Genomic DNA, 15,214 nt, shown 5'->3' with positions numbered 1-15,214 from the left:
TCCTCGCCACTGCAGTACGACAAGAAAAAAAAAAGGTATAAAAATCAAGAAGGAAAAAGGAAAAGTACCTCTTCAAAGAAGACATGACTATGTATAAGAAAAATCACAAGCAATCTACAAAAAAGCTGTAAGAATAAATAAATAATTTATTTCAGTAAAATAACAGGATAAAAGTTCAGCAAACTAAAACATATTTCTATATGCTGAGTTCTGTGAGTACTTCTGGGGAATCACTGAACCTGAGGATCATCTGGGGGTCCCCTGAACACACATGGTTATCCACCTGAATTATTACGTATTTGAAAAAAGTATTTCAGTACATTGTAATGACATCTGAAAAAAAGCAAGTCAGGCATCTGAAAAAAAAAAATCTATCACTGTCTCTCCCAGCACTGTCTGAAGGAAGTGCCTTAAGTAGTCTACATATAAAACAGACTCTAGACATGAGGTAAAATCAGAGCACAGCTCTATTTCTACTCCATCAAGGTCAAGGTTTTATAATAATTCATAAGGCTAAGCTTAAAACATCTGCTGTACCTTCCATATCCATTACTAGAATATATCCAAATAGATATTTGATTACTTTAACTAAATTTATCTTACTTTATAATAATTAAACTTTCTCAAATATTGTTGGTACAATTACACTCTGATAAAATATTTTTCTTCATAGGCAGTATAATCACAAACTCCAACCAGAATTTTTAGGAGTTCTAATTAACAAAGTTTAACTCAAATATTCGCTAGATGTTTCCCATCTGGTATCCTCTTTACTTTTAAGTAATTACAGAATAACAAATTGAAAGACTTCTGAGGCTAAATAAATTTAAAGAATTTTGAAATCAATTCTTTCCCATTTTTCAATCCATGGAGACTTTTTGGAAGGAATGTGTTTTTAATCTACAGTATAGTTGAGGGGTATCATGACATGTTCCTTAAAAAACTGGAGATACAATGCTAGCTCTTTAGAAGCACGTTTATGAGGGGGTCTACATATTATCTAGCAGAGTCCCTTTGTAACTGAACATTTAAGAAACTGCTTAGACAATGGTAAGTTATATACAGATATATTATTAATAAAATGCTGAATTTCAAAAGATCTCTGAACAAGAATGAGTGGCACTAACCATCTAAACATCGTATCAAAAATATTTTAAGTGCCCAATAATTACATTATAATCAACATTTAAAAAAAAAAAAAAAGAAAGAGTTCTAGTCCTTATTACCAACCTGGAAACTATACTACAACTATGACCCAAGAACAAAAAGATCAAAAACAGGATACCATAGATTATATACATTTGTTTATATCCAAATACAAATCCATAAACACTCCATATCACAAAACTCAGCTTATTACCTCTTTAATTTTTTCCCTTTTCTCTCTTATGTCATTATCTTCTGGGTCTCCACCACTTATTCCTACAAGGTTGGGAATAGGGACTGGTGGCAGTGGCTTGTTCTCTTTTATCTTCATTTCTTGGACTACCTTATTTTTCTCTGTCTGAATTTCTGCTCGAATTTCCTCTCTTGACTTTCTTAATTTTTCTTTTGCTTCTTCCAAGGCCTTCTCATGATCAGCTCGAATTTTATTTCTCAGACGTTCTTCTTCTTCCCTGTGAGAAAAGGAGGAAATAAAACATAAGAGTGAGCCTACTTAAGAATGTCAACCTTTAAATATAAAACATAAAGGTTTCTCCATTAAACCCAGGAACTTGTTTTCTACTTTTGCTATTAAAAGGAAAGAATTATCAGTGAGAGAGATTCAGATGTGGTATGAGAAAGAAGAGGAACCCTGAATGCCTAAGATCAAACTCTCTTTATAATCTCTTTATACAATTTCCATACTAAGAACAGAGATAACAGTAACTTATCCATAGACACTTGCAAAAAATAGACACCAGTGAAAACTAAATGGAGGAGAGAAAATAAAAATAGAATAAGTATCAGAGAAGAGACAAAAATATAAACATAAGGCCGAAGAAAAAGAGGAAAAGATAAGAGAACAGGAAGTTTTTCATTTATATAGTACAGCATATGCTTCTAAAACCTTTAAACTTTCAAAAGTGCATAGATATTATAATGTAACATTCCCAACAGATGTGGGCATGACTACTTAAAACTCTCTTGAACCTTTGTTAAAACCAGATTCCAATTTAGTAGGTCTATATGAAACCCATGAATCTACATAATGAAGAGCTCCTCAGATGATTCTGGTGTGCACACAGGTTTGAAAACCACTACTGCAATGGACACCTACACGGTTTCCTACCCAGCCCCACTTTTGTGAAAGAGAGTTCAATATTCCCTCTATATCTACCCCAATCCACAGGAATGAATACAAGAGTAGTACTTACTGTAAACCATTCTTTTCCAAATCAACCAACCAACGAAGACTACTCTAAGGGTAAACACCTAACCTAACAGTCAATAGGGTCATTTCTCCAGAAATTTAATTCAAACTTTGCAGATGGCTGAACTTATAACATTGCTAGTAAGAATGTAAAATGGTGTAAAATTTTCCACTTTGGAAAAGTTTGTGGTTTTTTTTAAAAAACTAAAGATGTAACTAACATAGAATCCTGCAAATGCACTTCTTGGCATTTATCTCAAAGAAATAAAGACTTGTGATCATTAAAAAAAAAAAAAAAAAAGAAAGAAAGAAAAGCTTTATACAAGCTGGTCACGAAAAGACAAATACTGTATGATTCTACTTGTAGAAGGTATTTAAAGAAGGCAAAACCCTAGAGACAAAAAGTAGAATGGTGGTAGCCAGGGACTAGAGATAGGACAATGAGAAGTTATTGTTTAATGGGTACAGTTTCAGCTTTGCAAGATGAAAAGAGTTCTGGAAATGGATGATGGTGATGGTTGTATAGTAATGCTACTGAACTGTATACGTTAAAATGGTTAAGATGGTAAATTTTATGTTAATTGTATTTTGCCATAATGAAAAAAATGGAGGACAAAGGACTATACACAAATGTTTATAGCGGCTTAATCCATAATAGGCAAAAACTGAAAACAATCCAGATATCCTCCAACAGTAAATGGTTAAACAAAACTGTGGTATGTCCACACTATGGACTACTACTCAGCAATAAAAAGGAGTGAATTGTTTATACACACTCCTTGAATGGATCTCAAAGGCATTCTTATCTGAGTGAAATAAGCCAATTTCAAAAGGTTGTATACTATATAATTCCATTTATATGACATTCTCAAAAAAGAGGGATGGTGAATAGATTAGGGGTAGCCAGGAGTTATGAATGAGGGATGGGCTAACTATAAAGAGATAACACAAGGGAGTTTTTTTTTTTTAATGATAGAATTGTTACATACATAATTATGATGGTAGTTACATGAATAGCACGTGTTAAATCATAAACCTGTATGCCAAAAGAAAAATTCACAATCTAATATTATCTAGTATTAGCAATAAAATGTTAAACACTAGAGGAAAAAATGGGTTATTAGCACTGAGAAGGTGCTGATAAAAGAAATGAGAGAGAAAAAGGAGAGGGAGGTGAAGCAGGCTAAACAGTCAGCAACAGAAAAGGTCAATCATCAGTGAGGAAGAATCCATGGGGCCTACAGACAGACTGGATGGATGTAGGAGGAATAGGGTAGGGAACTTAGGCTGGCCCCTGAATGAATCCACGAGAAAATGACATGAGGGCTGATCTGTTCAGGCGACTCAGGCAGACAGGGGCATCATCGTGCTGAATGAAGTCTTAAATAAGATATCCAAGGCAGAAACACCCAAGGGCCTTCCAATCCCAGCCCCACATTTTGCCAACAGAAAAACACTGTGCTACTCACTACCCCTAGAGAACAGATCATAATCCGTCTACGTTAATCAAGTCTTTCCCAGCTGCCCTTGCAGCTAAGGGTAGCCATAAAACCCTATTTCAACCAACGAGAAAAAAGGGAACTACCAGGAATTTCCTTTATATATTAACAAATGGACAGAGCCAGTTGAGAAAAGGGCCTTTAGCTGCTAAGTCTAAACCTATCCAACCTCCTATTCCTGTCTTCAAACATATTTGTGAAGCCTAAAGCTAAGAGAGCCATCTTGCAATCAAGAGACAATAAGCCAAATGGCCAATAAGTCAAATGGCCAACATGGTTCAGGACAGAAGAGAAAGAGGGAAAGTGCCTGCTATCATGAGTTACCGCCACGGCCCTCAGTTGTCCCCAGATTTCAGATTCTATGGAGTAACTATCAGTGGGTACTCTGACATTCCCAGCTGAGAATTTCCTAACTCACCCACTCACTGTGCAGGCATGCACATAGATTCAGAAAAACAGAGGACCTGGAAAAGGGCCCCAAGGAAGAGCAACATCAAATGGGGAAGACTGGCTCTTTCAAGGGGAATTTTCTGTCCCGATGACAAATGGGGAGATTTCCCCAGGAAAACAAGCTTTCCATTTCTATCTCCGAGTACCATGTTATCCCAAGTTATTGCTACATGGCATGTGGAAGCCCCCAACCATGTTTGCAATAGCTCATATGTTATCACTCGGAAAGCATCTTCACCTACCAGTGAACTTCCATGAACAGGTATTATACACCACTTTCTAGAGCCCACCCTGTGTGGGGCAAGACATACATGCCACAAAACATCCCATATCCCCTCGCAGAGTTTCACCACGCACATGGGCATTTTAAAAGCCCTGAGAAGTTCTGCAATAGAGTTGCCTAACACAACACTTCTTGAACTTACTTAGTCATAGTCCTTCTTCTCTGCATACTCTTTTTAGCATGCAATGGAACCACAATAAGGAGGCTACCGTCATGCCTCACCTAAACTATTGTAATACGCTTCCAAAAGTCTTCACACATTCACTCTCCAACCACAGCCCCACCCACCCACAAGCTATTCACCATCCATACTATAGACCCAATGTGCTTTCTGAAATTATTCAGACTATGACTCTCTCTCATTTAAAACACTTCATGGCTTCCCTTATCCTAAGGAATTCTATTATATTATGGCCTATTCAGGAATTCTGTAAAATGTACCTTCTATCTATCTCTTAAGCTTCATCTCATACACACTCCTCTACCTCTCTGTTCTACAGCCACACACCTTCTTTCGTTCTTTTTTTGGAAATGGAGTCTCCCTCTGTCACCCAGGTTGGAGTGCAGTGGCACAATCTCAGCTCACTGCAACCCCCGCCTCCCAGGTTCAACAGATTCTCCTGCTTCAGCCTCCCAAGAAGCTGGGGCTACAGGCACATGCCGCCACGCCCAGCTATTTTTTTGTATTTTAGTAGAGACGGGGTTTCACTATGTTGCTCAGGCTGATCGCGAACTCCTGACCTCAGGTAATCCGCCCGCCTCAGGCTCCCAAAGTGCTGGGATTACAGGCATGAGCCACCACACCCAGCCACCTCTTTTCAGTTCTTTTACGCACCATTTTCTTTCCCATCAATAGTCCCGTATGCATGAGGTTTCCTCGCTTAAAACACTCTTACAATTCCTTCTTTACCTTCAAGTCACTGATCAATCATAACTTCTTCAGGTATCTCCTATATTACACAAATCTCCCTAATATACATTCTGATGGCACCATGTATCTTTCCTTCATAGTACTTAACCACATGTGATTCTTTGAGTAATGCCTATCTCTCCTGATGACTATTAACTCCATTAAGTTCAGAGACTCTATCTGATTTTTGTTCCAATGTATCCCTCAATGCCTATCTAGCACAATACCTGGCATATAATAGGTGTTTAAAAATATTAAAATGCAAATACAGATCTAAGACCCCATCTGAAATGAATATGATATAGAAAGTCTACAGACCATCATGAGGCTACAAACAGTCAAAAGGGTTGTAAGGCCGGGTGTGGTGGCTCACACCTGTAATCCCAGCAATTTGGGAGGCCAAGGCAGGTGGATCACCTGAGGTCAGGAGTTCGAGACCAGCCTGGCCAACATGGTGAAACCCCGTCTCTATTAAAAATACAAAAATTAGCTAGGCATGCTGGTAGGTGCCTGTAATCCCAGCTACTCAGGAGGCTGGACCAGGAGAATTGCTTGAACCTGGGAGGCAGAGGTGTCACTAAGCTGAGATCGCGCCATGGCACTCCAGCCTGAGCCAACAAAAGCGAAACTCCGTCTCAAAAAAAAAAAAAAAAAAAAAAGTTGTAAACAGCAGCTCTGACTACAGGGTAGGCAATAAAAATGAATATTAAATATCAAAATCCATATTAAAATTAATGACATGGGCTATGATGAGACCCCTTAAAAACACTGCCATGTAACAGTTTTCCATTTTCACTTACTATTGCTGTTAACTTCGTGTTAGCATCAGTTGTTCCTCCACAGGTGAAAAGTACATTTGATAGTAACATGTATATGTAAATAATTTACAAATGACATAATTTTTATAATTATTTTTAAAAATAAAAAATTGAGCCCTGTAAATGTTTGCTCTAAAGGAAAGCTCCAGTCATCTTATCCCACTTGTTATTGTTAAGGCAGTGAAACTTTGCTCATCAGAACCTACACTGTTGCAATATTGTGAAGAGCCTTATTCAAACACATTTTGAAAATCTAAATAATCTATAGATTTATTTTTATTTGTCCCTCAAAAAGCACCATTTGCTTAAGAGTTTAGTGAGTAAACTATTTCAGAAGAACCAATATCAACTAGAGGGCAAGAAAAGACTAACCAGACTGGTCCTAAGAGAAACTCCAGAGTTCCAGGAAATTCAATCAGACCTCCTATTAACCGGGTTCCAAGAGGAATCATTTTGCAGTTAGAAAAAAAAGTATACTTAACCCAAAAGTCAGGAGACAAAGATTTTAGTTCCAGCTCTGCCCATGTCTCACCCTACAACCTGGAACAATCACTAAAAAAAAAAAAAAAAAAAAAAAAAAAAACCTCTATGATTAGTACCTTCATCAACACAGAGGAAAACATACACTATTTTGACTATACCACTTTAAAAGCACTATAACCCCTTTTTGCTAAGTACTTCCTTCTACTTACCTTGGAATCAAGTAAAAAGTAATGTTACATACACATGTAAGTCATTAATAATTTCAATCCTTCTCACCTCTCTGTTCCAAATTACACGTGAATGCAGCAATCTTTACAACTGCCAAAGCAAATAATGTACTTTATTTCCTTTTTTCCTTGAGTTTTCACAATAATTATTTAGTAGCACTATGAACTTTCTTGCTAGTTTTCTTCTCTATATGACTCAAAATTTTATTTTCAATTTTGATCTCCATGCAAATGGTTCCTCAAATTTCGCTTTAGCAGCCAAATTTCTAGATTTTTAAATTACTCCAGCTGGGGGTTTTATTTTCATTTGGATGATTTTTCTCTTATATACATATTTTTAAGATTTTTTTTAACTTTGGTATTTTCAACAGATCATTATGTTAGACTTTCATTTGTAAAGATCATTCCTTTTCATCAGTGTCTTGTATCCTCCTGTGTAGCAAAGAATTTGGCTTTGCCCAAACAGAAGTCTCACCACTGACTTCAGCTTCTGAGAGGTAATGTGTCACAGCTGATAGAAGTGTGCTTGTTTATGATGGGTGCTGGCCATACCAGATCTTTAGGTAGGGTTGGTCACAACTAACAGTTTTAAAGCAGAAGCTGGCCATGTCATAAATACCAACAATATGGCTTAGGACAAGGCTCTGGGTTACACAGTATCAGTCCACTGGGAGACTGAGTTCAACCATACAGGCAATTGAGTAATCAATCAATGATGCCCACATAATGAAGCCCCATAAAAACTCTATACACTGAAGCTTGAATGAGATTACCAGGTTGGCAATCATGCATACTGTCACACACTGGTGCTGGAAGAACATGTCCTGACTCCATGGGAAGAGGACACTGGCAGATCAACAAGTGGAACTTCCCTGGACTTCACCCTAAGTGTTTCTTCCCTTGGCTGATTTTAATCTGGATTCCTGTAATCTGTAATCCCTTTGTGAGTCCTAGTAAATTATCAAGCCAGAGGGTGGTCTGGGGAGCCCTCTGAATTTGTAAGTGGTGCCAGAAGTGACAGTGGTCATGTGAAGAACTGTGCCCTCGGACTTTGCAGTTTGGCTGAGTACCTTCCAAGGTTTCCAATAAAATCTAGTTTTATATCTACAAGTTCTCAGGAGATTTGAAATTACTCTTTTCAATTGTGTCTCAATGTGTAATATTTAATTAACTTTTGGATATCCCGTAAGTAATACAAGGTATTTTTTGTTTTTGTTATCTTATTTTGTTTTGTTTTTTGTATTTTGTATTTTTGCCTTGAACAGCAAGGGCAAATGACAACAAAACTAGTAATTGTGGCTTAGATGTACAAGGCAATGGTTTCATCAATTACATATATTACCTTATTTAATTCTCATATCAATGTATGAGGCACTCTCTATCAAACACCACTATTCTCCACCTTATTATGAAAATATTAAGGCATAAAGAGAAAAATAATTTGTTCAGGGTCAAGGAGCTAGTAAGTAAAGAGTCTAGATATAAACAAATGCATTTTGGCTTCTGAAACACTATGCAAACACTGAGACAGATAAATTTTATTTAAGAGTTTTCTCACACTTACTGTGCAGATACTGAAAACTGTCTCCCCAAATCTCTTCTTTATTCTTCGTTAATCCTAGAGCCCTCAAGTTTTGGCTAGGCCCATGATCCTGCTAAATAAAAACTCTATTTCTCAGCCTCTCTTATTGAAACTGTCCTGCAGAATTCATATGTGTGAACAGAAATTAACTTCTATCTTGCTTAAGCCGCCTAGGCTCTTGAATCATGTTTGGAAGCATTCTGGATGATTCTAATTTACATACGGATACATAAAATTACACCGGAGTTTTGGTTGGCAGAAATTTTCCTTTATATTCACTCTTTCCCTCTCTACTGGAGCTTTAACCTTCACTTACAAATATGAAGTCTCACCTATCCTTTAAAAACAAATAAAAACTCCCCTCAAAACTGCCTCCACTTCAACCTTCATTGTTGTTCCCCTTCCTTCACTTCACTTTTTCAAACAGTACTACACTTGCTGTTTCCACTTCGTACACTTTACACGACTCTTCTATCCACCACCGTTAAAAATTGATCCTTCCTCTGAAGCTCTCTCTTCCTCAAACCTGCTTTACCAACAGGCCTCTAATCATTGGCTTTATCATCTTCAATGTACCCTCAAAAGTACAGGGTTCCATCCTTTTAGTCACTTCTGCTCTTACACTCATTCAGTAGAAACAGAGGAAGAAACTGAACGGAGAAAAAAGAACTTCTTCAACCTAATAAAAGGTATTTCCAAAAACTACAGCAAATCACATTCTTGATAATCAAACTACAGAACTAATTATATCTCAAAGTGAGGGAAACAAGTAAGGATGCTCACTATCACGGTTTCTATGTGATTGTACTATAAGTCCTAGCCAGCAACACAAAAGAAAATGAAGGCCCATACAAAATTAGCTGGGCATGGTGGCAGGTGCCTGTAGTTCCAGCTACTCAAGAGGCTGAGTCAGGAGAATGGCGTGAACCCGGGAGGCAGAGCGTGCAGTGAGCCGAGATCGCGCCACTGCACTCCAGCTTGGGCAACAGGGCAAGACTCTGTCTCAAAAAAAAAAAAAAAAAAAAAACCCCACTGTCTTTTGTCACAGGCAATATGAGCTCTACATAGAAAACTCAAAAGAATCAACAAATAAATAAGAGTGCAGCAAGGGAAGGAAACTGTGAGAAGACAACAGGTACTCAGTAACGTAATTTCCTGCCCTTCCTATCTATTGGGTCCCATCTCTAGACTCCACACTTTCAAACTTCCATTGATACATTATTTCTTCTATGATAACACCACCGTTTACATCAGCTTTCATTCACATCCATTACTACTTTGTTAAGATTTCTAGACCATCTTCTTCTGATTTAGGACTAAGAATATGACAGCCCTTTAAAGACTTTGGCAGACAACTATTGTTAACAATCATAAGTGAATTTTACATTGACTCTTATCACCAAATTGCAAGAATAACTCCCCATTGCTCCATTTAATGACTAAAAAAAAAAAAAAAAAAAAAAAAAAAAAAATGCTGAATGAATCAACAATGTAATGCTACCTTTTAAAAGATAAGTAACAATGGCCAATACTAAAAGCTTTTTTATGACAAAGTTAGATATTAAATAGCTTTCTCCAACATCCTATATTTTAATAATATTCTAAAGAAATTTCAGATAATCCAGGAAGACACACACACACAAAAAAAAATAGTTGAAGCAGTTACGTAAATAGTTACTTGTGCACAATATAGGCCAAGAATGATTTTGGGAAATGACTATAGGATAGTCAGCAACTGGTACAGAAAATAATGAAACAACAGCATTTTACACTGCTTTAGTGGCAAGTGCCTGAAGGAATTTAAGACCTTCCGAAAAGAAATGCCATGCTTTCGAGGTAATAAAAAGAAGATCTCCTTAAACTTGAAAATAAGCAAGAGGTTAATTAAAATGGTGTTATTATAAGGGAGATGTTTACAAATCTGGTCTAAGATGATTTTCAACAGCAAATAAACATATTCTACTTGCACAGAATAATACTGTCATACACATGATCAAAAGTTTCTGAAGGTTATCATCTTAAGAATCATATACTTTCCAGTGTCCTGACTGTAGTTAAAAGCCAAACAGGACAAACTGTATCACATTTGGGATCACCACTGCTTAACAGTAATCCCATTTCTAAAACAACATGTTAATGAAGAAGCCCAACTGTTTCTCAATATGAGTAATTGGTTGGCCACATGAAAGAGGCTAAAAAAGATTTAAGGCTAAGCACTGAGAAATCCACAGAACCTCAAGCTTTTATACCAAATCCAATTACTTTGGTCATGTGGCCCCCACAAAACACTAAGTGCTTTAGCACTCCCATTTTAATAATGCAGCCATGGACCATCAACACAAACTTACTGTCTCTATCTTTAGTTAGGTATAGGTCACCTATTTGGCTATTAAAAGATTTTGTTTCTGTAGAAAGCAGTTATAGATTACTCTAACTAGGGTTTTCAAAGGATTGCAGTTTGCATTTATGGTAATTTCCGATTAAATCAAAGGTTATCTGTCATTCAAGTAATTTCAACTTAACTCAATAATAAAATTTACCAAATGTGAAAGGCAAGGGATACAAAGAAAAATAAGACACATGATTTGCCCACAAGAGTTCACAATCTAATGAATACGTAAACAAAGTGAGTACAAAATGTGTGAAAGAGAAAGTAAATACCACGGACAGCTACAGAAGAGGTAAGATATACATAGAAAAGAATAGTCACTTGTTAACCATACAAGTATATGACTTGAAAGCAGATTTACATAGGGAAATAGAGAAAGAAATACATGATCTTCAAATAAAAACTAGAAGAGTAAGAGTTTGCCATGCAGATCAAGTAATAAGGGCATTCTAGATGAAGAAAGCAGAGTATACAAAGACACAGAAGTAGTAACACAACATACTAGTTAGCAATTAACTTGGTATGGCCACTAATGCATAGTGTGCAGTGTAGGGGAGAGTGCAATAAAGTAGGATAGACAGCATAGCAAGGAAGCTAGAGAAGACAAAAGCTCAATCATTAATTGAGCCAACAATGCAGCCTGGGGAAAAATGCAAGGCACTAAAGAACTTCAAGTTGAAAATGGCATGACTGTACTTAAATCTTGGAAAGAATGCCTCCTCAGGATTGACTTGGGGCAAGGTGGGAGTAGAAAGGGAGAGGATATAAGGCTGGAAGTAGGAAAAGGAGTCAGGAGGTCACAGCAGTCCTCCCAGGCAAAAAATGACAAGAGCCTAATAAAATGCATTTAAAGTAGATACGGAGAAGAAGGACCAACATAAGAGAGCTTAGAAAGCTAGAAATTTAGGCAAGTGATTCAACATGAGAAGGAAAAGGAATTAACAATAATAGATTTTTCACAATACTGACTGGATAGAAAGGGGTGACATTAACTGAACCAAAAATAAAGAAAAGAAAGGGTGATTTGGAATAAACGGAAGGAGTGAGAAAGAGATGAATTTGTATGATTTTAGACCTGTTAAGTTTAAAAAGTCAACAAAGCTCATAGGTTCAGATGTCAAAGCCTGAAAACACAGATTTGGAAATCATCGGCCTATATATAGGAGGCATAGCTCCCACCTAACTGTACACTTAACATGGGTAAATTTTACAGTGTGTAAAGTAACTCAACAAAGTTTAAGGGACAACAACTATATTAAATCAGACAGTAGCTTTTAGAGCAGGTATAAAAAGGGTCACTTTATATTAATGAGGTCAATATGTCAAGAGACTATAACAATGATAAACATTACATACCTAATAACAAAATTTCAAAATACCTGAAGCAAAAACTGATAGAAATGAAAGAAGTAAACAAATTCACAATGTTGTAGGTAATTTCAACATCCTTCACTCAATAACTGATCAAAATAGAAGGAAAATCAATAAGGACATAAAAGACTTGAACAACACTATCAACCAACTTGACCTAATTGACATTTACAGAACACTCTACTCAACAGTAACAAAATATACATTCTGTTTAAATGCAAATGGAACATGTACTAATACAGACCAATTTCTAGGCCATAAAACAAGTTTCAATGAAATTAAAAGTATTCAAACCATAGAAAGTATGCATTTTGCTACAATGGGATTAGAGTAGAAATCAGGTAACATAAAGGTATCTGGATAGTCTCCAAATATTTAAAAACTCAGTAAAACACTTCTCAATAATCACAGGTCCAAGAAGAAATCAAAAGTAAAACTAGATGACTGGTGATAACTGCAGATAACTGTGAATATACTAAATATACTAAACTCTGAATATACCATTGAATTGTATACTTTAAATGGGTGGATGGTGTGGTATGTGCATAATATCTCAATAAAGCCATTTTTTAAAAAGTGAAATTTGAAAGTGCCTTGAATTGAAAGAAAATGGAAACATCAAGCTGTAGATAAAGCTAAAGTACTTCTTAGACTGAAATTCATAGCACTAATAGCCAATATGAAGAAAAAAAGAAAAGTTAAAGAGAGAATTATAGCGTTAACCAATCTACATTAGGTGGAAAAAAGATCTTATATCAAGAACCTCAGGTTCTGCCTTAAGAAAATGGAAAAAGAGAAAATTAAACCCAAAGTTAGAAGAAGAAAGAAAATAATAAAGATAAAAGCAAAACAAGAAATAAAATTCAAAACAGAAGAAAAGAGAAAAACCAATACATCCAAAAGCTAGTTCTTTGAGATCAATAAAATTGATAAATTTCTAATAGTGATGAGAAGGGAAAAAAGAGAAACCACAAATTACCAATATCAGCAATGAGAGAACTGATATAATTACAATCCTACAAATACTCAAATGATAGTAAGAAACTATTATTAGCAACTTTATATCAAAAATTCAATAATTTACATTCCTTGTTAAAAAAAAAACAACTACTCAAGAGAACTCAAGAACAAGATTGCCTTAACAGCCTGTATCTATTAAAGAAACTGAATGTATAGTTAAAACCTCTCCACAAAGAAAACTCCAGTTCAGATTATTTCACTGATGAATTCTACCAAGCATTAAGGTAGAAATCAATACCAGTTCTATGGAAACTCTTTCAGGACACTGAAAAAGGAAAACCAAATTCATTTCCTGGGGCCAACATTACTCTGATACCAGAATCAGACAAATACAATAAATAAATAAACAAACAAACAAATATCCCTCATAAACACAGAAAACTACTTTTAGGATTACAGAATAATTACCAAAGGGTGTCTAACATTCAAACCTCAACCAATGTAACAACTTGCTACATTAAAAGACTAAAAAAGAATGACCGCATGATCATCAAGAGATGCAGAAATACTAGTGACCAAATTCAATATCCATTCCTGATGAAAATTCTCAGCGAACTAGGAATGCAAGGGTATTTCCTAATCTGATACAGGGCACCTATTAAAAACCTATAGCAGACATCATACTTAAGGGTGAAAGACTGAATGCTTCCCCATTAAGATCAAGAACAATGGAAGGATGCCCACTCTCACCACTTCTACTCAAAAATCTATTACAGGTTCTAGCAGAGCAATTAGTCAAAAAAAAGAAAAAAGGCACAAACTTTATAAGACCTTTACTTTGTTGTAGTTTTAAAATATATAATGAAAAAATACTAAAAATCACTATCCCAGTATACAGTTTCTAAACAAAATAAGGCCTGGCCTTCCTGTAATGCAGGGATCTCCAACTCCCAGGCCACAGAGATCAGTACCAGTCCAGGGCCTGTTAGGAACTGGGCTGGCAAGCAGGAGGTGAGCTGTGCAAGCAAGCATTACCACCTGCGCTCCCCTTACTGTCAGATCAGCGATGGCATTAGAATCCCATAGGAGCGCAAACCCTATTGTGAACTGCTCATGTGAGGGATCTAGGTTGCACACTCCTTGTGGTGATCTGAGGTGACACAGTTTCACCCTGAAGCCATCACCCCCCACTCCACCCACTGTCCATGGAAAAATTATCTTCTATGAAACCGGTCCCTGGTCCCAAAAGATTGGGGACCGCTGCTGTAACAAATCAGAAATTGAAAAAGGTATAAAACCCAAAGAAAAAAGAAGAAACTATCATGTACACAGTAACTCGTTCTTTCTTTTAGCTTCAATATTTTATGAGATTTTGGGGGGGGTGTCTTAGATAGTGATTTGGTATTTTAAGTAGTCATTCTCAGTGACATTTTGAAGTATAAAGGATAAAAGTTGAAGTGGATTTCTGATCACCGTAAAGATCCTTTACCAAAAATCTGCATATTTTCATCAAAAGTTACCATCAAAAAGAGGTCAGAAACAGCACTGATACATCAGGATGCTGATTATCAGAAATCACCACCAGTACAAAGCAAAAAGTCATTATGGGTTATCTGTGAAGACATTAAAATAATTTATTGTAAACATTATTTTTAAAAAGGTTTTGGTACACTAATCATTCTTTTCTTGTGGAGTAAAACATCACCCATTCAGTGTTTGCATAGCCCTTGGCCCAAAGCTGTTATTAGTACTACAGGCATCCGATACAGTTTGAATATATGACCCCACTAAATCTCATGTTGAATTGTAATCCCCAATGTTGAGGAGATGGGGCTTGTTGGGAGGTGTTTGGGTCATGGGATGGATCCCTCATGGCTTGGTGCTGTCCT

At 36.4% G+C, this 15,214-nt stretch overlaps 1 protein-coding gene across 2 annotated transcripts in view; it reads right to left on the bottom strand.

Moving 5' to 3' along the window:
- The window catches only part of MAN1A2 (mannosidase alpha class 1A member 2), a 168,465-nt gene that overhangs the window by 131,617 nt on the left and 21,634 nt on the right, over positions 1-15,214 (bottom strand). For both annotated transcript variants that reach the window (XM_050779005.1, XM_050779009.1), the window contains exon 2: positions 1,361-1,616. In XM_050779005.1, coding sequence (XP_050634962.1) covers positions 1,361-1,616 — 256 coding nt within the window. The remainder of the gene's footprint in view (positions 1-1,360; positions 1,617-15,214) is intronic.

Source organism: Macaca thibetana, chromosome 1, assembly GCF_024542745.1.
Source record: "Macaca thibetana thibetana isolate TM-01 chromosome 1, ASM2454274v1, whole genome shotgun sequence".
Taxonomy (NCBI): Eukaryota; Metazoa; Chordata; class Mammalia; order Primates; family Cercopithecidae; genus Macaca; species Macaca thibetana.
Note: the sequence above shows the minus strand (reverse complement) of the source record. Positions and strands in the feature narration are given on the sequence as shown.